This window comes from Onychostoma macrolepis, chromosome 01, assembly GCF_012432095.1.
Source record: "Onychostoma macrolepis isolate SWU-2019 chromosome 01, ASM1243209v1, whole genome shotgun sequence".
In the NCBI taxonomy this organism is placed as follows: domain Eukaryota; kingdom Metazoa; phylum Chordata; class Actinopteri; order Cypriniformes; family Cyprinidae; genus Onychostoma; species Onychostoma macrolepis.
In genome coordinates this window covers 9,234,382-9,260,103 of record NC_081155.1, presented here as the reverse complement: position 1 = coordinate 9,260,103, position 25,722 = coordinate 9,234,382, and the positions used below count along the sequence as shown (strand labels likewise).

Here is a 25,722-nt window from a genome sequence, read left to right as displayed (position 1 = left end):
GTAACAATTTCAAATCTTTTATTTATAGTATTATGTCCACTAAAATCTATTAATAGAAAATAATTTTAAAATACTCAAATGTGACCCTGGACCACAAAACCAGTCTTAAGTCGCTGGGGTATATTTGTAGCAATAGCCAAAAATACATTGTATGAGTCAAAATTCAAATTTTTTCTTTTATGCCAAAAATCATTAGGATATTAAATAAAGATCATGTTCCATGAAGATATTTTGTACATTTCTTACAGTAAATATATCAAAACTTAATTTTCGATTAGTAATATGCATTGCTAAGAACTTCATTTGGACAACTTTAAAGGTGATTTTCTTAATATTTTAATTTTTTTGCACGCTCATATTCCAGATTTTCAAATAGTTGTATCTCGGCCAAATATTGTCCGATTCTAACAAACCATACATCAATGGAGAGCTTATCTATTCAGCTTTCGGATGATGTATGACGCTCAATTTCGAAAAATTGACACTTAAGACTGATTTTGTGGTCCAGGGTCACAAATATATTATTTAAAAAAAAAAAAAAAAAAAATGTTTTTTTAAATATATATATATATATATATATATTAGTATATTACACTGTAAACAATGTTAACATTTGTTCAGTAGGCTACACAAGATTTAAAATAAAGTTAGTTCATTTGTCTTACTATTCAACACTGGAGTCAAATATTGCACAAAATAATACATATTTTGAGTGAAAACTGAAAACACCTCACCAATTGACCCTTCGCAAGGAGTTTGATTGACATGCAATTTGACACCAAATCTGCCATTTTTGTCCAACAAACAAACCAGACAGAAGAGTAGATTAACGTCGATGGACTTGAACTTGGAAAATTTTATGTATTGACATCTTTCCACGGTAGAAACAAGAATCTTCTAATGATCACTCATGTTTATTACATGCTATAACTAGTAAAGAGGAAGAGATGATCAGTTCACGTGCTGCTTGAACTGAGGCGTTACAGCAATGCCACGACATTAAAGAGCCTCAAAATGGTATTCATATTGTTTGAATTTCTTTAAAAAAAAATTGTCATGCTTCCACTGTTAAACACATTACCAATAAATCCAAGCAGCATATCATAAACACAACAACAACAATAATAATAAATAAGTTAAAATAATACCAAAACATGTAAAAGATGGGGTTAAGTCTTCGTTTTTAATTGTTTTATGGATTTAAATAAAATTCTAAAATCATTTTTAAATGCCTCAAAACAAGGAGAAACGTTAACCGATCTACATTTGTGTATATAAAACTCAACATGCAAAGAAATTCAATCTCTTTGTTAGTTTGTTTTGTTCTAAATTTAACAAGGCAGGCATTACAATTTTTGTCTTCATACAATCTGTCCCAAAAGGATTTAACAATAGTATAACTGTAAAAAAAGATGTTCCAGAAATTCAATATTTTTCAGGCAGAAAATACATGCATTACTACCCAAATTAAATCTCATTCTAAGAAATTCATTACATGGATAAATGACATTGATTGTGAAGAAGTGTGCTACTTTCATTTTAGTTAGCAAAGGAAATGACAGGTATTTAGTTCTAACTTTGATGGTGTCAACTTTTGAAAACCTCTCAGATAAAACCTTTCTTTTAACAGGAAGAAGAAAATATTATTTTGTATTTGAAATGTATTTCTTCACTTTTTCAGGCAATACTTGATGTTTGCTTTCTCAGCATTTAACACTGTCTGACATGTCTAATCTGATTAGTCTCATTTTTATGTTTGATTGGATGATTTATTACTGCAATACATAAGTGTTCAATTTGAATGTGTAGCATAGAACCAATTTGTTTTTGTTTTTTTATGTTATGACAGTTTCCCCTTTAATTGTACAACATATCAACCAGGACTTTTTTTTTTTTTGTATGCCTGATTGATTGATTGATTGATTGACTGTAATAACATTTAGCCTGTATTTACACATATGTCTTCCAGATTTACAATCTGAATGGTGATTATTTCATGGATTTGGGGTTTTATTAAAAACAATGCATTTTATGATTATTAAACAGAGATACAGTTTAAAAAAATAATGTTGGATTTTGTAATGATTTTGCCAGGCAAAAAATGAACATTTTCAATTTTTATTCAGTCAGTATATATATATATATATATATATATATATATATGTGTGTGTGTGTGTGTGTGTATGTATGTATATATAACATATATAATTACAGCAAAGTGTTTTGGATCAAATAATACTATGAAGATTCATGAAAAGTTGGCAACATTTAACTTTCTTTAATCAACACATTTTGGTTAAATGATTATGTAGCACATCCTTCTTTGAGAAGGCTATTCTCGAGATCAGAGATGCCGATGTATCGATCCCTGTGTTCTTTCATTTGGCTTTCCTGTTTTGTAGGCCAGTATTCAATCCAGGTCTGCTCTCCCAAGATGTACTGCAAACTAAAAACAACAGAAAAGTGAAGACAAAGCATACAAAATGACAAACTGTTATTAAAATCAAATAAAATATTATTTTTTTAATTATTTGAATAATTATTTGCAATGAATAATCAGGCATTGGCCTTCAAAATAAAAGTCCAACATATTGGTAAAAAAAAAAAAAAAAGCAAAAGCCAAATATAGACCAATGTATCGGCTTTGGAGATAAATCAGACGAACACAACTATAATTAAAAAAAGTATTCATCATTGTGTTGTCAAAAGTACAGACCGTGATACCATTCGGAACTGAAATTTTAAAAACATCCATTTCCCACCAATAGCCAATCACAGTCATATCTGTTGAGTGCATGAACGCTATGGCCAATCAGCGCTGTTTAAGAATCTGCTCAAAGGTGCTCGAATGTTAGCAGGAAACGAACGTTTTTTTAAATTTCAGTTCCGAATGTACTTTTGACAACACTAATTAATCATAAAATTTGTGCATTCGTCTGTATTATATGAACTGTAAGTCTTTTAAAATCACATAATTTAAATACCATGAAATAGAACTTTGCAAATGTTTCTACCACAAATATTGTCACATCATTCAGCCATATACAACACTCTACAGACTTCAAATGCATAAACTTCAGGCAAATCCTGCTATCTTGATGACACACAGTGGACACCTACCTTCCCCCGAGCTTTGGCAGGTCAACGGATTTGCCCATTATGAGGTACGACTTGCCTTCGACCAATCCCAAATGTTTTCTGCAACTGGGACGAGCCAAAAATGGTCTCACTTTCCCCTCAACTTCCTCATCAGTGCCTAAAGGACAGATCAGCATTTAGGAAACAATTCCACTGCAGTGCAATTTAGCCTTGTGTAGAGCATTAATGGAGAAGGACTGCTGCATTTAACAGCAATCAGAAACATTTCAAATTAATTTCATGATCAGCGGAGAAACATGGAGGGAATAATGAACCGTACCTTCTTTTAGTACCTGATCCACCCTCATTTCATAGATGTCAGCATCCCTTTTCAGATCCATCCTCACTACTGTGACTTTATAAACTGCCAAGCATATTATATCGTTATCTAAATGTAACTTTAAGGCTCAGGCCAAACATTTGTATTGCATTTGTACAAGGGTTAAAGGTTACCCAAAATTGTCATAATTTATTTCCTCATGTTGTACTACACTTTTTTTCAGAGCAAAACAATAGCCTTTATGTGTTTGCAATTATTGTTGCTTAACAGACATAGTCTCTATGCAAAAGCAGTGTATAACACTTTTTTTTTTTTTTAAATAAAATTTTTTTATCGCATCTCAACAGGAACAAACAAGTGGAGCATTAAGGTAGAACAAAATGAGTAAATAGTGAATCTTAATTTCAGGAAGTATGAGAGTTAACACAGAACTGAATGTGTTTACCATAATCCATGCCAGCTTCACAGGCTTTAATGAAACGTTCATCCTCATCGACACGGTTTCTCTTCTGGTAACTGCAGTTTTCTGTGGTTAGAAAAAATAAAATAAATAAATTCATACATGCACATAAACACTTGTGATCACAGACAAATGTGTTTATATCTCCTCATTCACACTTCAGAAATCTGGCAATATAGATGATTTTAGTCCAACCTCAGCAGTCTGTTGAGCACATTACAGGCTGGACTGTTTAACTACTAAATTTAGGACATGTTTTGTGGCTAACATTATAAGTGGACTGCAAGGAACCAAATGAAAGTATGTATTTTGTAAACTATTATTTGTGGCTGATAATACCTTCTGCGCACTGGCACAGGTCTCCCTTACACAGTCTGTATATAGCGCCATCTTCCCTTTCAGGGTGGAAGAACTTTGTACAGCGTTTATCTGAAAATCACACACAAAAGAAATATGGATCAAACAGACATGATTCATCAAATGGAAATTCATTAATTAAATTAATATTAATTTCCACATTTTCTGGAATATATAAGTTACTTTATTATCTCTTCTGAAGTGACTTAATGCAATTAATGGTAAACACACAAAATGTGCGCAAAGCACACACATTTGGCTTAAGTTACGTGAGCCTAAGCTTATTTGTATGGTGCATTTCACACACACCACTACCTTCAGTTTCACTTTAAATTAACAAATTTAGGCATGATGTTTATTATTCATGTTGTTTATGATAAATGGCACTATATTTTATGTTGGTTTCATAATTGTATTTGTCATTTCTGTTCAATATACGTTAAATGATGTGGTGTGATTGTGGTGTGAGGGGAACTTAAATTTATGTTTATATTGTTTGTAAATGTTTCATTTTTCATTATTTCTGAATGTAATAAAATGTGACTTATCTTTTCTTTCTTTCTTTCTTTCTTTCTTTGAACAGGATTGAAAACTCAAGAAAAAACGGTCAGTAATTGCTTTTGTCTAAGACAGCATGCAGCTGAAGATGTCATCAACAATGTTTGTTTAGTGTTTTTACAAAAAACCCTTGTTACCTAATGTATCAGGAGCATTAAGAATTGTTTATTTTTCAAAGCATTATTTTTAATAATTTATGGACCTTAATTAATATACTAATGTTAGATTTACAGTTTAATCAAACATAAATCTCTCTCTCTCTCTCTCTCTCTGTGTGTGTGTGTGTGTGTACACCTGGTGTGTGTAGCTCACCTGGTGAGTAATATTCATATATTGTGACTGCAGCAGGTTGTAGCAGACCCACATTATGTATCTTGTGCATTCTGAAGGCAATTCTTTCTTTCTCTCTACGCAAAACCTGATAAAACAGAAACCAAAGCAAATTTATTTGGTGGGGGTACAGATATGTCACATCTGTACTTTGTCTTATAATATTACTGTATGTGAAATATGATTATCCAACTTCTTCCTATGTCCCATAATGCAAATTATGGGAGTAACTTCCCTTTACACTGTAAACAATCAGCAAAAGGTTCGCTCTATGAATGCAATAAACATTTTCTGGATACAAAACTGGATACAATGAGGTATTTTACTCACCCTTCAACCATTGATCATTAAAAGGAGATGTAAAAGTGTAAAAACAGTAACAAATTACTTTCAACACACCTCCTAAAGATCCTCCTTCTATCCGCATTAATATTAAGGATGTGTTAAATATCATTATAGTAACTTATGTCTATATTTTGTAACAATTACAGTTTACAGCATCCGCGTGAAAAAAACAAACAAACAAACAAAAAAACCTGGAAAGAGACATGAGGATTGGGGAGAAAAATAAAAGATTCTTGCAATTCCAGGGAATTATTCATGGTTTATATCATAAACTAAATCAGGAGAGCAGACCACAAATGCAAATCAGGAGTAGCTATTCTAGAGCTATTCTATAGATATTGTTGTTATATCATGTCACAATAACGTAACATTATTCTCCTAACTTCTGAAAATAGAAAATGAATGCAAATTTACAGCCCATTCAATGAAAAGATAAGAATTATTTGTAGTGCAATCCTCTGATTTGAAATGATTTGTAGCAGTCTTTTTGAGTGGGACTTCCCCAAACTGGAAGTGCCTCCCATAATTTAAAACGCATAGGCTCCTTAGGAAAAAGGTGGATAATATGTAGGCCAAACTGTACTCAAAGGTGGACACGCAGTGACATGGAACCTTATGGCTGTGCAGTAACTGAGCACTTTGTCGGCCAATCAGAATCAAGAATTCAACAATATTTTATAGAAATATAAAGCAAAAGCACATGCTTTTCAGGCTAGCCATTGGGATAGAACGATAGCTTGCTGACATACCTTATCTAAGTAGAGGATGAGGGATCCTCGCTCTGAAAGCACTTTGTCCATCTCAAATTTCTGAATGTATCTTTCCTTCCCTGTGGACAACTTAGGACAAGGAAACAAGAAATAAATTAATACATGATATGATTAAAATGCTTTATGTCCTGCCTGTATGTATGTATGCATACGTGCATGCACTGTTAAGTCACATTTATTTGTATAGTATTTATTCCACAGAAATTGTTTCAAAGCAGTGTCACTTTAAGCCAGACAACAGTGTTAAAATGTTGTAAAATTCATCAATCACTAAGCAAAATTTCAGGACAGATAATAAGGTCATGAGTCAGTTGTGTTCATGGGCAACAGTTGACTCTTGAGTCAGGGACGGCAAGAAAAAAAACATCCTTTCTCGGAAGTATGCATCAAAACAATGCCATACCATGAGAGGAAAAAATAAACGATCAGTTGTGGGACTATTCTGTCATAAATCGCATACCATTCATTTCTGAAATTTCCGTTAGGCCTACTGGAAATGAAATTACTGGTTGATATGTCCCGATCCAAATAAAGTTTAGGCTACACACGCTTTTAGTCCGTGAGCTAGATCTCGTCAGGACGCGCGCTGTCTGTTGAAGTTTGGTTCCAGAATAAATCACCGAGTCATTTTTGTCCCATCCATTGCTTTGGTTATCACCGTTTCAATCACTGATATTTTGAGAATGAATCCAGCATAAATATGCGGATGTCATTCCTGAAACGTTGCAGCATGTATGTGTCTGAAAAACGAAAGTTTCATACAAATTCTGATTGGATTATAGCCTAGAAAGTGTGCAAAGCGTGCTACCATTATTATCACTAAAAGCATCTCTCATCTTAACTTAGTTCATCGCGATCTCACAAAGTTCCGTTATAATCAATGAAGCTCTCTAAACTACGCAATGCATCTCTTATTTACATCGCGTCTGCACTTACAAGATGATTCACGAGCGTGCAAAACTGTGAGTGAATTCTGAAAACTCTAACGTTTCTGATTGACCAGTGCTTTAAAGAAATCAACAGACATGTCTGTAATTGGCTACATTGCTCAACTCTGCAAAAACACATTGGATAGTTTGCCAGGTCTTTAATTGCTTGTGCTTTCATTTGAGGTTATTTAGCACCGTCTAGTACCCCATACAACCGGTTGCCCCACCCCACCAATGTCACCCATGTTTGTGTTACACTTTGTTAAAATTGCAAAATTCATAAAACGAGATAAATTCAGCTGTAAGTACCTCTACAGAATACAACAGTGTCGTTATTTCGCTCAGGTCAGTTCAATGTTGATTCAATTCAGTTCAATAACAGTGTCAGTGTTGCAGTTAGTGTCATTACCCAGCTCAACTCATGATCATCTGATCATGTCAGTGCAGGTACAGTAAAATTAAAGAATAGTTATTTTCTTATAAAGTTTGTTCGATGGACTCAACAGAACTTAACTGATCGTAACAGGCTGATGTAATACTAAAGAACTGTGCTAGTCATAGCTGTTCAGATTAAAACCTCTAGCGATGCCAGAGTAAGGATGTTCTAAAATGGTGTAATTTAAATTAATAATTAAAAAAAATATACAGATGTGAGGCATCACTTCATTAGTTTATTATCACAATACCTGTTCCAAATCTCTGCTATTCACAGAAAATCCGGTTGGTATGCCAATATCCAGAATAGTCATGGTGGCATCACTTCTATCACTTTTGAAGCTGTGAAAATGGAGATCAAGAGCAGATTTTATTAACAGGTTTTGTAGTTTGACCTCAGAATTATTAAGGTGACGTTGTGGACTCATGTGGCCAAGTATGGTGACCCATACTCTGAATTAGTGCTCTGCATTTAACCCATCCTAAGTGCACACACACAGCAGTGAACACACACACAGAGCAGTCGGCAGCCATTTACGCTGCGGCGCCCAGGGAGCAGCTGGGGGTTCGGTGCCTTGCTCGGTACCTTGCTTCCACCTTCAATACCTCAGTCGGGGTACTCAGACTCAGTTACGAGTCCGACTCTCTAACCATTAGGCCACGACTTCCCCTAATTATATTGCATTAACACAGTGCTGTTCATCTCTAAATAAACTGTCTTTGTAATGCGAGTTGCATTCACGTCAGAACACAGTGAAACTGGACTCTCTGTCAGAGTCATTATGTAGTTATGATGGTAAGCAGGTAACTTGGGCTCCGACCAATTAATCAAACCAAGTGAGAAAACTGCACATGCTGATAAATTACAAATAAAATGGTTTCTTGCCATAAAAATAAACTTATTAGATTATGTGTTCACATACTAGAAATCCATAGTGAGCTTGTAAGTTTCAATGGCATCTTCTTGATTTGCTAAAGATAAAAAACAAACAAACAAAAAACATGGTAATAATTAAAACCAACAACCATCACAAAATTAAGTGTTTTGGAGGTTTTATTTGTTCTCAGTATATATGGAAAGTGCCACAGAAAGGGCAGGAACTCAGTCTTACGTTCATTGTCTTTCTCCATTTTAACAGTCAGATCAAAGAATGTACAGTCAGACGTCTTCTCAGCAGGTCTGGCGTAGTACAGCGTCAGAACCTGAAAACAGCAGCACGTCTCAGTTTAGATGTTCACACACTTTAATCTTGCTGTTGACTGTATAAACACTCATGAACACTCACCGAGAGAGTGGCTGTTCCAGTTCCTCTTGCAGTCACATTGAAGTCCTTGTTTATGTCCACCTGTCGAGTGAACACTGTTGAGTTTCAGAGTAATCAAATCCATAATATAATAGAGATACGTAAAAATATTGTCCAAAGAAATGACAAAGACAGTAAAAATGATGGACGATGAACAACTAAACTCCCATAACCTAACAAAAACATAACTGACATGAGCAGCAAAGAATTTGAATCTAGTAGATGAGTTACTCCTCACCCTGTCTGACCGTGTAAGATGTGCATTATCTCTTTTGATACTCCATTTGACAGGTTTGCTTCTTCCTTGCACGGACAGCTCCACCTCCAGATTGAAGTTTTGTTGGTCCTTCACCTGCGTGCGATACTCTGCCACGGCCTGGAACACCATGATGGTCGACTAGAAAAGACAGAAAAGCATTGAAATCTTGTCCTGCAGTGTCAGTCACAGTGTTTATCACAGTCGAATGATGAGGTGTTAGTGTACCTGTGTGGTGCCAGATCCTCCATAGTGAGACTGTTGTTTGGCCAGCCAGTGCACTGCCTCTCCTGCTGTATCGAAGTCTTTTGCCTTCACAAGCGCCAGCACAGCATAAGCCGTCGCCTCTAGTGAGTGATGACGCTGTCCAGAGACAGTCCAATACCGACCTGTTTCAATCACAAGACAGGATTAGAAACGGTTGCAAAGTGCATCTCTTGTTGATGACCTGATGGCTTGACTGACCTTCTCCTTTGGTGGAGTGTCTCATCAAGATGTCTTTCTTGAGTTTGTTGTCATTGGCCATGGCGTAGGATGTCATCGCAACAGCGTAAGGATTGGAAAGTTTTGGAAGTCGACCTTCCAAGAAAGAAACAGCCTTCGTGATACTTTCTTGCAAACTCTATAAAAGTGTGTGTTAAAGGTTAAAACCAAGATGAAGAGTGTAAAAATGCAACTGTTCATTATTAATAGTTCTGGCAAACACAATGGTGAAAGAGGTGAACTTACACCAACTGATCCAGCACAGATCTCTCTGCCCTCTTGCATGGCAATCACGACAAAGGCTGTTAGAGAGGCTTCAGCATCTTTGCCACGTACGTCACCCTGGAATAAAGGACAAATACACATTTTATTATTAAACCAGTAAAGCTTGCTAAAAGAGCTTGCAAAAATATTTTTTCTTGGACTACAGGACTATACAATATTGTGAGATAGTGACAGACCGTATAGGTATCACAAATCTTGCTTTTGTTCATAATTCATAAGAGAAAATAAATAAATAAATCCCTTGGTGTTCTCTCACAAAACGTTTAAGTTCCACTAAGAAACTTTGTGTTTGCTCCTAAAATGTTTGTGTTCCTGCAAGAAACTTTATGGTCACTTGCAAAATCTTTGCATCCCCCTGAGATTGTTTTTTTTTTTTTTTCAGGGGAGTGTAATAGGGATGTGCACAAATAGTTGAACATTCAAATATTCAATCTGTACAGAGCCCCGCACATGGCAGGCAGGAAAAAAAAATAGTAGACTAAATCGTGTGCACAATTTACTATTTCGTTCTCTCGATTTATAAATTGTGCACACGATTTACTAATTTGTTCCCTCGATTTTCTAAATCATGCACACGATTTATAAATCGAGGAGACGAATTAGCAAGTCGAGTGAACGATAAATCGAGGGAAAGAAATAGTAATCATGTGCACGTTTTAGTAAATCGTGCACATGATTTATTTATTTTTTTCTTGCATGTCATGTGCGAGGCTCCGTAAATCTGTAATTATTATTCGAAAAATAAAAACACTATTCGAATTTTAATACATGTTGCTTCGCTGGCCGTAAATGCAGGGAATCAATGATAATTCCTAAGCACACAAAATAAAAGTCAATTTTAACTAAATGTACTAGGTGGCTCATTTGATCACAGAATGTCGTTTCTGCCTCACGAAGTTTGGAATTACTTTGATCTCAAGATCTGAGAAGAGAGCTTATCTGAAAGCGAAATGATCTCGAGAGTGGAGATCATATTCTAATACAATATTTTTGAAAAATAATACCCATCCCTAGAATGTAATAGTTTTGCGAGAGAACATAAGTTCTCAAGGGAGTGTAATACTTTTATATATGAGAGCAAATGCAAGAGCCCTGATATATATATATATATATATATATATATATATAATTATTTAATATTTTTTCTTCTTCCCTCCCATCACCATGTCTCCTTAGAAGCTCTGTGTCTTACAAACGTGCATAGGCTATATGAACTATAGGCAACTAATAGGCTATTAATTGCATTTTAAACATTAATTATAGGTCACAGTGTTTACTTTTAATGTTGTTCTATACTGCTAGTTTCCATTCCCATTCTCCTCTACAGGCGAGTTTAAATATAGTCTGTCATAATGACATTCAAACTTACCACCATCTCTCCATGAATTACAGCTGAATCCTCTTTAAAGGAGCCATCTGGCAGTTGTTTGTGGAGAACCAGCCACTTGAGGGCACTACAGAGCACATTATCTTCTACAATAACAACGTTATTGGCCATGGCGAAGACTTTGGCCACATATGCTGTCAACCTTTAACAGATAGAATAAAATGAATGAATGAATGAATGAATAATTTGCTACCAATAATCTCAAAAACAATAATTATAAATTATTACAGGGGACACTGGAATGAAAATAAAACAAATTAAATTGATTGACATTAAAATACCATGTGCTGCTTGGCCTTTCTTTCCATGCAGCATAGGAACCATCTGATTTTCGGTAGCCCAGCTGCCGTTGATAACCTATATACAAAAAAACAAGAAAAAAACACAAAAAAAAACAAGAAAGAAATAATATTTATTTGCTTATCATCTGTTTTTGATCTAAAGTTTTCAAGAGGGCATCTAAATCACCTGTGTTGATATGGTTAATGGCTTCATTACGGCGCTCCAAGCCAACAGTCTCCCACTGATTGGTGCTGTCCAGATAATGAGTAGCAATGAGAGGAAGAGTCATATAGATCATGTTCTGCTCTCCACATCCACTGGGTTGGACAATAAGGCGACCCATGAAGTCTCCACTGATGGCCTGCTCGATTGTCTGACTGATCTCCTCACCTGGAGAGATAAAAGAGAGAATGCAGGCTGAGTATTCTGTTTTTAAATGATCTTTGTTAAAATGAGCTGCCATTTCTGCAACACTTTTATAATGTGATTGGTAGGTTTTTAACTGACGGCTCAATTCAGACTGTAAATAGCCTAGTGGATCTGGATATTCTGTAGGTGTAATGCATTTCTAGTGTGTTCTGTAATAAAATCCAGAACTTTTAATTGATTTTCATAACCATGATGTCGTGTTCTAAAAATGACATGCGATAAAAGGTATATTTTCCATGTTAACACCTTAACTGTCAACCCCCCTTTTTGGAAATAGACTTGAAAGTGCACTATTTAAAGTTAAATTGTTATAATTCATGAACACTTTTGAATACAGACCTAAGGTTGGTCTCTTTTTAAAGAAGACAATCAGCAGATTATCGCAGAAGTGAAATCATTTAAAAAATGAAAGTAAAAAAAGAAAAAAAAAGTGTTATAAATTTAAATTTACTGTAAAGAAAATGTATATTCTCTACTGCACATAGAGAACGATTTGACTGAAAATATATCAGAAGAGATAGTGAAAGAAAGATATTGGTTATCTACACAATTCGGGAAAAGATGCTGCTTTTCTGCATTAGGAATGTTTTTTCTTTTTTTTTTTTTTACAGCAGTCATTGTTAATTTGAAATGTATTTTTAAAGCAGGATATGTTACATAAATATATGAAATGTAGAAAATGCTTGTGGCTCAACTGCCAGTGGGTGCCGATTCATATTTCAAGATGGATTTTTATTTATGTTTTATTTGTTAGGGACAGATACAATAAACATAGATGAAACTGAAACAACAGTCATCCCATGCATGTACCATAGTGCTTATAGCCAAAGCTAATTCGCAACACTTGTCCCTAGGAGGGCTTTTATAAATTACTATTTCAAAAATAAACAACAAGTAGTACACACATTTATAATACTAATACACTAAACATGATTACAAGTTTGTTAATGTATCAACCAAGATTTTGTAGCTTTTTTAAAATAATTATAATTTGCAATAGATTTTAAATAATCAGGCAACAAATTAAAAGATTTTACACCTTTCACTGAGAGAGCAGTCTGAGCAAATTATGTTTTACAATGCATATTCAGATGCATATGAATCTGCAAGATTTGTAATGGATGTGAGAAAACAAGGGAATCTACTTAATATTTATTTAAAATTTTAATCAGGTTGCGTTGCATTAACATTGCCTACTCCATCATTAGCCGAATATAAAAAATAAAAATAAAAACACTTAGAGTTAATATTAAATAATGTATTTTGTTGTCATTGGCACTGATTTGAGTTCATCATTATGTTCAGCAGTTTCTTGTTAATTATCCTTGTTTGCTCTGCATGTTTAAGTTCCTGTCTGTTCAGTTCTAGTTTTGTCAGGTATTGTTAATGTCTATGTCAATGTGTAAAGATTACACATACAGAGGTAAGGGTGCAACAGTTTTGTTGTGGACATGGAAGAATAGACAATATGATTGTAGATAGGCTACACCCTAAAAAAAAAAAATATATATATATATATATATATATATATATCACTCATTCATTGAAAACATGCTTTTTCTTACCAGTAATTGATAAGTACGTGCTAGCAGGTGTGTCTGGAACCCGATCAACTAGTATGTCAGTTTTAAGAAGCATAGGATTTTCTCCTGTTCCATTTGGGATGAGAAATAGAGAAGAACAGAGAGATGGAGGAAGAGTCATAAATCATGTGCTGATTACAATTTCTACACATTTGGTGAGTACTGAGCAAGAAAAGAGCAGGAGTTGTAATATTATTCATAAATGTTTCTGTGATCCACAGTAAATCTCACCATGCTTCACAGGATTGAGCTCCATCTTTTCTCTTTGTAAATTAACCAGTACACCCTCAGCCTGAAAGAGAAAGAGCGTGTTAACTACCTCTGATGATCTATGTTATCTAGTCAAAATGACAAACACCTACTGATGATAGGAATGACCAAATAAAATTAAAAGTGACAGAATTTCCCATCAGACGTACCACCACCTTCAGAGGCTTTCTCACTCCATCAGTGTGGACAGAATCAAATGCTGAAACTTTCACCTCAATCATGTGATTTCCCAGTGTCATAGGAATAACCACATATGGCACGGCTATGCTGGAGCCTTTGTCAACGTTTACCATCGTTCTGTATTTGCCTTTCTTACTGGCAGAACTGCAAACATCATCAGTCTCCATGAACTCCACACGCACCTGGTGAAAACAGGAGAATGAGACTCAAATCACTTAAATATCTAGACAAAACTTCCTGTAAAATAAATGCATATGAACTCAATATGAAACGTGTAGGATGTATTTATTTTTTAGCACAGAACAGTATCTTACACCTAGCTTCAGTTTGAGTCACGAGTGATAATTTTTAATATTAAAATTTATGTACCTTCTGCCTCTTTGGGGTGTAGTTGTGAATAATGGCCTTGATTTCCAGTTGTTCACCGCGCACAGCTGAGTAAGGCATCTTGAGGTCAATGAAAAGGTGTTTAAAAACGACCATCTCCTCAGGTTCTGCCACACAGATGCCTTGGAGGAGGAATACAGACACACAAAAAGGTCTTAAAGTAGCACATCCTGGAAGCTAATGTTGTTTTTCAAAGCATGTATTCTGGGTTTGCAGCTTCACCTTACCAAGTGTTGGTGACAGACTGACAGCCAAGATCTGCCAGGTAGTGATAGAGTCTTTCAGGTAGATCACCTTTTCTTCAGTTGGTGTTTGACTGGAATATGCAATATATATGAGCAATTACAAGTAAAACCAGAAACTGTTGAAGTAGAGTTGTAACATTTGTTTACGAGCCTAATAAAGCACCATAAGCTGGGCGGCATTTATGTCTTACCAGGACAAGATTCAGATTTTTTTTTTTTTTTTTTTTGAGCTAAAAACAAACATTCTAGAGTGAGCCAGTACATAAAATGCATAAAATAAAATAAAACTGAAAAAGAGTAGGCTTTGCACTGTTTCCCTGAGGAAGTCATGAACTTGTCAGCTGAGATCATGAGATTAAGAATTATCTAAAGGCCTCCTACTCACCATTTGTCACACAGATCAATCTCCTCCCAAAGCCAACTCTCAGGGAACTGCGTACGTGACACAATCTCATCTGAGTCTGTATAATAGTCGTCATCATCATCACCTGTTCAAATAAACAGATCAACAGGGAAAAACACATTAGATAATCTAATCAAATAAACTGTGTCATTAGTCTCTCTGGTGACTATCCACTTTCACTATTATCCATAATTACTACTTTCCAAACTACCCAAGACTCAAAATACCATTGCCAATCACTGCCACCAGATCCTTGTTCAAGTGAGAATCGGATGGTGCATTTTCAATTTATTTCATGCATTGATTGCTTCCCAAAAGCACTGCACAAGCTATTGGTGCCATCAGTTCATACTTACTGCGAGCCAGAGCCATCTCCTCGTCTTCATCCTTCTTGTCCTTATGGGTTTTCATCTGGTTGCAACAGTGCAGGAAGGCATCGACACAGTCTTTTCCGTCAGCGATGTATGTGGCTCTTCGTTCACATGTGTAGTCGAGTTTATTTTCCATCATCCCAGCAGCACAGCACCGTTTCGGTTCACCGGAGTATTTTTCAACTGAGAAGACAATGTTAGAACAATGAGGGGAGTATGAAATTTACAGAAATCCCCAAAACATGAAAATGTGTTTGAGAATTGAATTGACCTAAACGAAAGGGCTTCGGGTCTTTAACAGAGGCCTTTTACTTGAGACAAAATCAGAGAAACAAACTGGTGTTTGTTCAATCGAAACAGCTTGCCAAAAAAAAAATTATTGAATCTTTCTGGCTGGTAAACGCCTTCAAACTACCACTGGTCTGTGACAATTATAGGTAGATGTGGCTCTGTGGCTCCACTTTTTTAGGCGTGAAAATCTTCTTTGGATCATTTCACCTCTTTAGTCTATCGAGGTCAGACATGAGAAGAAATTACTAATATAATGTTACACAGTTTAATACTGTAAATCTGTTTGCATTAAAGCAATGTATTGTGTAAAGTGCAACATGAATAAACATGACATTTCTTGTCTAGCCCAGCTAACAGGGAACGTTCTCAGAACTTGACTAACATTCTCTCAAGGTTATAAACAAACATTCCTTCAGTAATGTTGATATAACTTTTGTTCAAAATGATCTGGTCTTTAATAATGTTCTCAAATGGTTAGACAAAAATGTTATATACACGTTGTTTGTAGAAGGTTTTTTAAATGTTCTCATAATAATGGGAGAAAACATTCTTGAACATCCTTCTCAGCTAACAGGGAACATTCTCAAGAGTTTGACACAACAACGTTATTATACATTGTTTCTGGAACATTTTAGTAGATGTCCATCTAAAGTTTTTATTTTTTATTTTTTTAAACGTTACTACTTGATTGTTTGATCAATTAACCTTAATCATCTGAAGTTTGTTGTCTTTCTAATGTTTAAAGGACACTTCAAGAATGTTGTTCTGAGAACATTTTCTCCCTAAAATATGAGAACATAGCAATTCTATCAACATCATAAGAATGATCAGTAAACTACTTTAAAAATGATTCATCCTAACATTTATATAACCTTTTTATATGTTTGTGAAACTTGTGGACACTCGCCCTGTGTCCCTATGTTCATACTATCCATCCTAAATAGTATGTGAGATTCCAATAAATGTGTCCCAAAGCATAGTATGTTGAAAAGAGTATGCCAAAAGTCCCCGGATGGTCAACTATTTCAGGTCGATTTTTGAAGTGTGGATCCGTGCACACTCTAATGGCTAAAATTGCCCACAATTCATTGCACTTTGGCGAAGGATTCGGTCCGGAACTACAAACACGAATAAAACGCGTTAGAAAAACTACAAACATGGCGGATGTGCGCGATCAACTGTTGAGATTTATCAACATTTAACCTGGTAAAAAATATATTTATTTATTGTTATCTGTGATATATTTCATCAGCAACAGCAATGTGAACTTTTATAAACATCCATTTGGTCGTTAACTTTTAAATGCATCATTATGCAGAGTTCTCTGCATGAAAGACCCACGACTGGCAGATCAAGGTGCTACTTCTTTTCTCTCCAATACGGTAGGAAGTTAAATTAAATTAAATGTGGAGGATGTTAACTGTGTCAAGACGACTGACAGGCCAGTTTACAGTGACAGGGTGCGTGTAACAGGTGCGACAGAGCGGTCCGTTAAAGACACAGTTGTGTGATGTGATAGTATGTCCCAAAGCTTGCCTACTCTTCTACTACACACTCAAAAGTGTCTACTTTTTCTTCACCAAAAGAGTACATACTTTAAGGGCGTAGTATAAGTAGGCACATTGGGACTCAGCATCAGTGCCCATATGTGTCTGCACTACAGTGTTCAAATAACACTAAAGCAGCGTTGGATTGAATTAAGTGATTAATTAAATGCTAATTGAGCATTAGTGATGAACACCTGCTGTTAACAAGCACAATTACTGAAGGAAAGTGAAACAGAAAAAAAAAAAATGTAATAAAAAAATAAAAAAAAAAGATCTGCAGTCTGCAGCCCTATATTAAATCAGCTGAAAGAAAACACATTACATTAGCAGCTTCACTTATTACTAAACAGTTTGACTTTGTTTCTGTAATACAGGTGCATCTCAACGAATTAGAATGTTGTGGAAAAGTCAACTCAAATTGTGGAACTTGTGTATTAAATAAATTCAGTGCACACAGACTGAAGTAGTTTAAGTCTTTGGTTATTTTAATTGTGATTATTTTGGCTCACATTTTACAAAAACCCACCAATTCACATAATCTCAATAAATTAGAATACTTCATAAGACCAATTAAAAAAAAAAAAACATTTTCAGTGAATTGTTGGCCTTCTGGAAAGTATGTTCATTTACTGTATATGTACTCAATACTTGGTAGGGGATCCCTTTGCTTTAATTACTGCCTCAATTCGGCGTGGCATGGAGGTGATCAGTCTGTGGCACTGCTGAGGTGGTATGGAAGCCCAGGTTTCTTTGACAGTGGCCTTCAGCTCATCTGCATTTTTGGTCTCTTGTTTCTCATTTTCCTCTTTTTCGTCTTGACAGTACCCCATAGATTATCTATGGGGTTCAGGTCTAGTGAGTTTGGCAGTGTGGGCAGATGCCAAATCCTGCTGGAAAATTAAATCAGCATCTTCAAAAAGCTGGTCAGCAGAAGAAAGCATGAAGTGCTCCAAAATTTCTTGGTAAACGGGTGCAAATGTAGCCAAATTCCTTGACACGTCTGTGTGTGGTGGCTCTTGATGCCTTGACCCCAGCCTCAGTCCATTCCTTGTGAAGTTCACTCAAATTCTTGAATCGATTTTGCTTGACAATCCTCATAAGGCTGCAGTTCTCTCGGTTGGTTGTGCATCTTTTTCTTCCACACTTTTTCCTTCCACTCAACTTTCTTTAACATGCTTGGATACAGCACTCTGTGAACAGTCAGCTTCTTTGGCAATGAATGTTTGTGGCTTACCCTCCTTGTGAAGGGTGTCAATGATTGTCTTCTGGACAACTGTCAGATCAGCAGTCTTCCCCATGATTGTGTAGCCTAGTGAACCAAACTGAGAGACCATTTTGAAAGCTCAAGAAACCTTTGCAGGTGTTTTGAGTTGATTAGCTGATTGGCATGTCACCATATTCTAATTTGTTGAGATAGTGAATTGGTGGGTTTTTGTTAAATCTGCGCTAAAATCATCACAATTAAAAGAAACAAAGACTTAAACTACTTCAGTCTGTGTGCATTGAATTTATTTAATACACGAGTTTCACAATTTGAGTTGAATTACTGAAATAAATGAACTTTTTCAACGTCATTCTAATTTATTGAGATGCACCTGTAGGCTACATCTTCATTTGTATATTAATCTATAAGAGTTTGGGCTGTTTATAGGATTTTGTCAAAAATCACCCACCGTGGCCCCGCCCTGCCACATCAAGCCCCGCCCCTGAGCACCCCCCAGATAAAATATGTTCCCGCGGCTATGGTCACTGCAGTTGTTCTTTAAAATAAAACCATTTGCAGGTTTGTCCTGTCTTACTGAACTACAGTGAATTATCATCATATCCTAAGTTTTTGCTTATCCACCGATCCTAAAATAAAGAATATAGACTACATATAAATATACATTAAACAAAACAGCTAAATCTCAAACAGTGGATAATTTTTATCAACATCGCTCAGCTAAAACTGCTCAATGTTTAAGTATGTCTGCTTCGTGTACAGTGAAAAGTGCAATAATATCTGACTTCATTTAACATGCTATAGCATAGGTAGGACTATATCATGGCCACGAATTAAGAATTTGTTCCCCAGACTGAATTCGTGAGCCGCTCATATTACACAGCTCTGTTCTGCCCAAAGTACTTGGAGATGCCGCCACCAAGCGTTTGATAGGATCTTCTAACTAATTCGTCATAAGTTTAATAAAAAACACATTTGCTAATTGATTCTAATTAAAATTGCTATTGTTAGCACTTAATATTTCTGTAGTAGAGCCAAACACTGTAGATCATTCATAAAAACGTATATAAAAGAATGTTAATGTACAAACATCTACACCAATAAGCTCTGCTGTATTATAAACCAATGAAATTGGGGGTGGGCGGAGCGACACGTGTCACCCCACCTCATCGTCCAGGGTGCACTCTGGGGCTACTCGTAAACTGAGCCACTACATAAGGATTTTGACAGCATCAAGCAGCCAATATCACCTGAGCACATTTCCTCCTGGTTTTCTTTGCTATAACAATGTGCTTAAACACAGAATTACAGCAGTCAGAGAAAATGTAATCATATAAAGTCAAGGGTCAAGAGCCCAAACAAAGCAAACACTATTGACCAAAATGGTAACATCAAATGAAATAAAACTATGAACCTAAACCTCTGTTAATTCTCAATAAGAATGTTTGCATGACAGAAATAAAATCAAAGTGGTTAGTAATGCGTGAAGCTGGTGATGCTGTTTGTGGAGTTGTTTAATTCTCCTCTGCTGAGATCTTCAGAGATTTAATGTGTTTTATTTCAGTTGTTTTCATCTAATGCAGTGAATGTATGTCAGTTGTAGTTGTGTTTCAGATGGTCTCTTTATCTAGACATACAGACACAGAGTAGTGTTCATTTAACACTGAGGATTTTATTGTGTAGATGCTGAGATGTTAATAAAACTTCAGTTGAAAGAACATTTCAGAACATCATACTAACCTTTAAATAATGTGCTATTAATGTTAAGGAAACTGGACAATTTTATGTTTTTCGAAAATTGCAAATCAATGTTCCTAGAATGCTGAGTAATTAATGAAAATGCAGTTGAAAGAACGTTTCAGGAACATCAATACTAACCTTAAAAAAATAAATAAATAAATAAAAAATAAACGTTCCACTAACATTAAGAAAACTGGACATTTATAGAGCGTTCCCATAATCAAAACAATAAATGTTTTTAAAATGTTCTTAGAACTTAAAAGTGTTAGGGAGAGTGCTGAGCTGGTGCAAACATGCACATTACTATAATCACATGCTTTCTTAACTGCTGTTTTCTGGCCAATGCCATTGTTTGTGCTATTCTGTTTTTGAGAGGAAAGCATACAGCACATATTTACATTTTCATTACTCCTAAGCAAAGAACACACACACACACACACACACACAAAGTATATCAGGGACTTAAGAAAAAACCCAGAATATCATTTCTGATTTGAATGGCAAGAGTAAAATCTGAGTAATATGTAGCTTCTCACCCAGTGTACTAGTGATCTTCAGGAGACTCTCAGCTCTTCGTCTTCTCTTTGAAGGTTTGGGACACTCAGAAACTAGAGGACAATTCATTTGAATTAATTATTTCATTGTAAAAAATTACTTGGGTGATGTTAAAGAATTTGAGACCAATAAGATCCATTTAGTAAACTTAATCCAAGTATATTCCAAAACCACGGAACTAAGACATGGGTAGACAAACAACAGAAAAGTAACAGTGCAACATTCAAAATCTGACCAAAGACAAAAGAAACAAAGGGACAAAGTACACGTGAGGAAAAAAACAAAAAAACACTTAGAGTAAGAGTAATTCTACACATACGATGCCTCAGATTTAGAACCAAAATTATACAGTTAATGGGATTATAAATGCCTTAGTTGAAGGACAGCTAAGTAACCTTTGGAAATCTCTTTGTTGAGTGAATAAAACTGTAGAATAAGATAATAATAATGATAATAATACTTGTTCTGGTGTTGGTGCCTCCTGCAGTGTTGGACTCAAACATCAGACCTGCATCAGTGAAAACCCCCATACTGTCCCTTCCACCTCCTGCCGTACAGCCGGTGTCATGCTGCTCTATGACGTCCCAGATCTAGAGGTGCAAAAAAGACACCAGTTATGTATGTTTTAGGCCAAAAACATCATGCTGCACTGTGAAGTTTGAAGAATCTCCTTCACCTGAGTCTGAGTGAGTCTGTTCTTGTTAAGGACCTGCACAGCCTTGTCAACCACCACCAGACCAACTTTAGCTCCAGGATCTCCAGTTATCTGCAGCTTGACCTCATCTCCTGTGTCATAGGTATTCATCTTGCCCTTCACCTGAACCTGGAGCTGTAGTTAAAACAAGAGATGATGTGTCAGAAAAACAGACCTAGTTGGCACATCAGCTATTTCTTGTGATGGTTGACCCACCGTTCCCATGCATGTGTCTTTCACATCGACCCAGACTGAATCAGACACCACCTCAGACGAGCCCACATGATAATAAGCCACAAAGCGGAAGGACGGCACCATGTCTTTGGTTACAGGCACAGGTAGAGTAACTAGAGATTGTCCTTTTCGCTTAAACCTGTCTACTTTTACAATCTGGCCTTTACTTAAGATCTGAAAAGGAAGCAGATGAGTAAAAATATATTTAGCAACTTTGTATGGTTTCAAACACAAGCTGTGGTAGTAATCAAACACAGATGTAATTAATTGATACATTTGTTGTGCAGATGAATGAGAAATAACCATTATCTTTACCATGTATGTGTAGTCTTGATCTCCGACTCCTGGACTTTGTCCAGTGTTCAGATTGACCTTAATTGAATCACCGATCTGAAGCTCAGCAGCATCAATGCCGATGTGCAGGTAGTTTTTGGAGCCACCTGTGGGAATGTAGGCCTGAGCCGTCATCTTCTTTTCTGCCTGCTGATCCTGTCTTTCTAATTGTGGATCTTTGGTCTTTGCCTGAAAAAAAAAACAAAAAAAAAAACAGCATGCTGATCCACACAGATAACAAATAAATGTAAATAACCAGCTTACTGCACGCCTTTGCAGGTCTTACAGTGATCTCTAGTGTAGAAGATCCTCCTACAGTGTTGACGGTAACCTTCGCAATACCATTGTCTCTTGTCCGACCTTTGACAGCCCCCTGACTGCCCACCACTTCCATTTCCACATTTACAGCAGGCGTCTGGTCAGGATTTGTTATATATACCTTTTATAAAACCCAGGCCAAAACAAGAGTGATCTCTGTTAATAAATTGATGAAATTGTTCCTCAGTTCCTATAACCCTTCAGGTTCTCAACTATCTATTCAATGTTTTATACCGAGACGTCGAAGGGCATTCCAGGTTTGAAGAAGTGTGGTGTTTTTTTGAAGTGGATGGTGTACGGTGACGTCACAATCTGAATGCCTCTCCTTTCTGCTTCCACCATTTCACTTCCTGAAATACACAAACAATTAGCATCTCACATACAATCACACACATGCATGTAAACGTGCATACAGAAGTACAGTATCTGTTGAGTCTCACCACTTTCTGTTAAAACACTGACAGAAACATAGATTGATCGACCAACCAGCTGGTTAATGTTTGGAAAGGTCTTAGTGATCATCTGATTGGTCAGTTCTGCAGTACCCTCTCCTGCCATGATCTATTCATATATGAGAAAGACAGCAACATCAGTCTACAAGATGAAGTAAAAAGCTATTTAATTTCTTTTTTTTTTTTTTAACTGTCCTCTAAATGAGGAGAAATTAGATTGATCATAGCTTGCAAGATGTTTAATATCTCTCACCTGAACTTTTTGCAGAGAAGAAGGAATACTTATTTTCTTCTCACCGTCCATCACACCAAACACCACAAACGCATTTCCATCCACCTTCTGTCCAAACAGGTACCTATGAAAGCACATCCAATTTCAGTAGTAAAAACTTAATGCTAGTAAACATTCAGTTAGTGTAAACTAATGATGTCTGGTTGATTCTTGAGAACCATAAATGTATTTTAAATCCAAGCATTGCAACTGTAGATTTATTTTCAATACAATGAAGCAGAACATATTTTGTCTTACTTGGCTTCAATGTCGACTGTCAGACTCTCATCACGCACATAGAAGAATGACTTGCTGGGCTTTAATTTCACTTCAAATGTTGGAAGCACTAAAACCAAACCAGACACACCGATAAATAAACAAACACATTCTTTGACTTATCAAATTCTTACACAACAAGAGTTTGTTGACACAGATCTTACCATATTCTTTGACCTCAAAGTCTGCAGTAAACTTCTTCTGAGGAGTGTTTGAGAACAATGTGACCACCTTCCAGATCCCAGGACTGAAACAAAGAGAACACATCCATGTGATTTCATTACATTAAAACAGGTGATAAATACCATAAACAGGGTTTTGCTGCTGTTTATTCATAAATGATTAAATACTGTCCCGAAGCAGACACCATATACAAAAACAAATAAAAAAGTTCTCAGGTTGAATAGCTTCAGTCCTGACATTGTTTTACACACCTGGCAATCTCAGGAATGGCATATTTTCCGGACTTCATTCCTTTGACTGGAAATATCTTCTCTGATGAAACTGTGATGTCTTGAGGATTCTTCAAAAACACAGAAATCAGCTTTAACACCTCGACTGCTGAGATCGGCAGTGCAATGGTGCTCATACAGATGAAATGTCATTAATGAGTGTATGAAATAACAGTGTTTACCTTGATTTCCACTGTGATTCCAGACTGACTGAGTGGTTCCAGGTTGGGTGTCAAAGAGAAAATCCTGTACTGAACTGCAAAAGAGGTTAAAACAGAAACTGGAATACTTTGTTTGAAAGTTTAATGTATTATTATTATTATTATTATTGTGTGTTAAAATGACACCATAAATAGTTCACAATAACTAGGCTAGTAGTAGCTAGAACAGTCTAATTGTGCATATCTTATATTCCAACATATGATACGCTTTTTTAAAACTTAGCTTCAGATTATTTGACACACAATGTAATTAATAGTCACTTCTTCGTCCTAAAAACCTCACCTTTTTAAAAAGTAAATACACCCATTTTGTGGAACCACCCAGAGGCCACTGACACTCCAGATGTGCTAAATTTTAATTGTTAGTGTATTGTGCACATGTACTAGGGATGTCAACGAGCAATGTTATTAAGCAGTTTAATTTTGGGCTGCATGCAGCTCACGTGCAAAACGTGCAAGCGGCTGAGAGTGACGGTGATGGGCCTGGATCTTTTGTGAAGATAATTCACTAACGTACAAATTACGCATTTAATGTGATCCAAACTTTAAAAGTACATTAAAACAGAAACAATACAAAGTTCTTTTGTACTGAAAATGTACACACAATCTTTATGATGCCATGCTGATGCAACACATTCAAAGTTCACATTGTGCATTAATGGACTCAATATTTGTTTTTTGTTTTTTGTGTGTTTTTCTTTAGGATTTAACTGTACCTGTGCTAGCAGGTGTGTAGATGGGCTTGTCTGTTTGCACAAATATATATCCAGACTGGAATGAGAGCATGACCACTTTCTCCAGAGTGGTGGATGGAAACTGAGCTTGTAGATACACATACTGCTTCTCCAGAGGATCATCAGAGAAGAACTTCTGATCATCAGGGATCTAAGTGACAGAAAATGAATTAGTCCCCTGCCAATTTAGAATAAATGAAAAGGCATTTTACAAATTAAATTGTTTAGTGGTACATGATGCATCACATATATGCCAACACAAGCAAAAAGTATGTCAAAGTTGTGTCACCTTTATATCTGTAAGGATTTGGAAGTTGTTGTCTGCAGTCAGTCTCACTGATTTAGACAGTATCTCCAGGTTCTTCTTCGGGTGGTTCTTAACTATGATCTTCACTTCAATAGCTTCTCCAGAGTAATCCTGAGCCTCCACAAACACGTTCTCTGAGGAACCCACCCTCAGCAAATTAGGAGCTGACAGAATATACCTGAGGAGATCAAATCAGAGCGTTTGAGAACAGATCTGTTAGTGACTCCATGAACAAACAGAGTGTTTGATACTCACAGTGGGTCACATAGTGTGAGGAGCGCTGAGGAGAGAAGAACAACAGTCAGAAACAGCAGCTTCACGTCCATCCTGTCTGTCTGTGTGTCTCTTTCTGTGAGCATCTGTGAGCCTGCAGCAGCTCAGATTTATACCCGCCTCCACGACCCCCAGAGTCCAACCTGCTCTCTCTCTTTGACACTCCTCTTCCCATCATGGCGATTAGGCAACACGTTTAGGAAGGGGTGGATCTTGGACATATTTTTTGAGGAATTTCCAAAATGAGGACAAGAAGCTCCAATAATCATATAAAATATTGTGTTTATTGATATTTTTGTGTGAGAAAAAACCCTAAACGATGAAGCTGTGCATCT

General features: G+C 36.1%; 1 protein-coding gene across 1 annotated transcript; it reads right to left on the bottom strand.

Moving 5' to 3' along the window:
* Positions 1-1,627: 1,627 nt before the first annotated feature.
* LOC131545854 (complement C3-like) lies at positions 1,628-25,521 on the bottom strand. The gene is made up of 41 exons (XM_058785050.1): positions 25,370-25,521; positions 25,097-25,292; positions 24,790-24,958; positions 24,035-24,108; positions 23,835-23,923; positions 23,565-23,647; positions 23,383-23,470; positions 23,107-23,209; positions 22,842-22,962; positions 22,636-22,751; positions 22,370-22,522; positions 22,066-22,272; positions 21,733-21,924; positions 21,499-21,651; positions 21,283-21,412; positions 20,804-20,875; positions 15,453-15,650; positions 15,079-15,181; positions 14,676-14,764; positions 14,431-14,570; positions 14,031-14,243; positions 13,843-13,903; positions 13,594-13,677; positions 11,786-11,989; positions 11,599-11,674; positions 11,300-11,459; positions 9,892-9,987; positions 9,628-9,784; positions 9,391-9,551; positions 9,145-9,303; positions 8,889-8,948; positions 8,715-8,805; positions 8,526-8,574; positions 7,854-7,944; positions 6,218-6,307; positions 5,106-5,211; positions 4,218-4,307; positions 3,864-3,944; positions 3,419-3,502; positions 3,121-3,256; positions 1,628-2,446 (listed from the first exon to the last, which is right to left on the bottom strand). Exons 1-41 carry the CDS (start codon positions 25,471-25,473, stop codon positions 2,305-2,307), a joined length of 4,971 nt encoding a protein of 1,656 aa, XP_058641033.1. The 5' UTR covers positions 25,474-25,521; the 3' UTR covers positions 1,628-2,304.
* Between the last annotated feature and the right edge of the window lie 201 nt (positions 25,522-25,722).

Bases quoted from the DNA above. Each gene is read 5' to 3' on its own strand.
- LOC131545854 (XM_058785050.1), bottom strand. From the start codon at position 25,473: ATGCTCACAGAAAGAGACACACAGACAGACAGGATGGACGTGAAGCTG. The intron at 13,678-13,842 runs GTGAGATTTACT...CAAATGGAACAG, and splicing joins GCTCAATCCTGTGAAGCATG to GAGAAAATCCTATGCTTCTT. The intron at 11,460-11,598 runs GTATTTTAATGT...TATCTGTTAAAG, and splicing joins GAAAGGCCAAGCAGCACATG to GTTGACAGCATATGTGGCCA.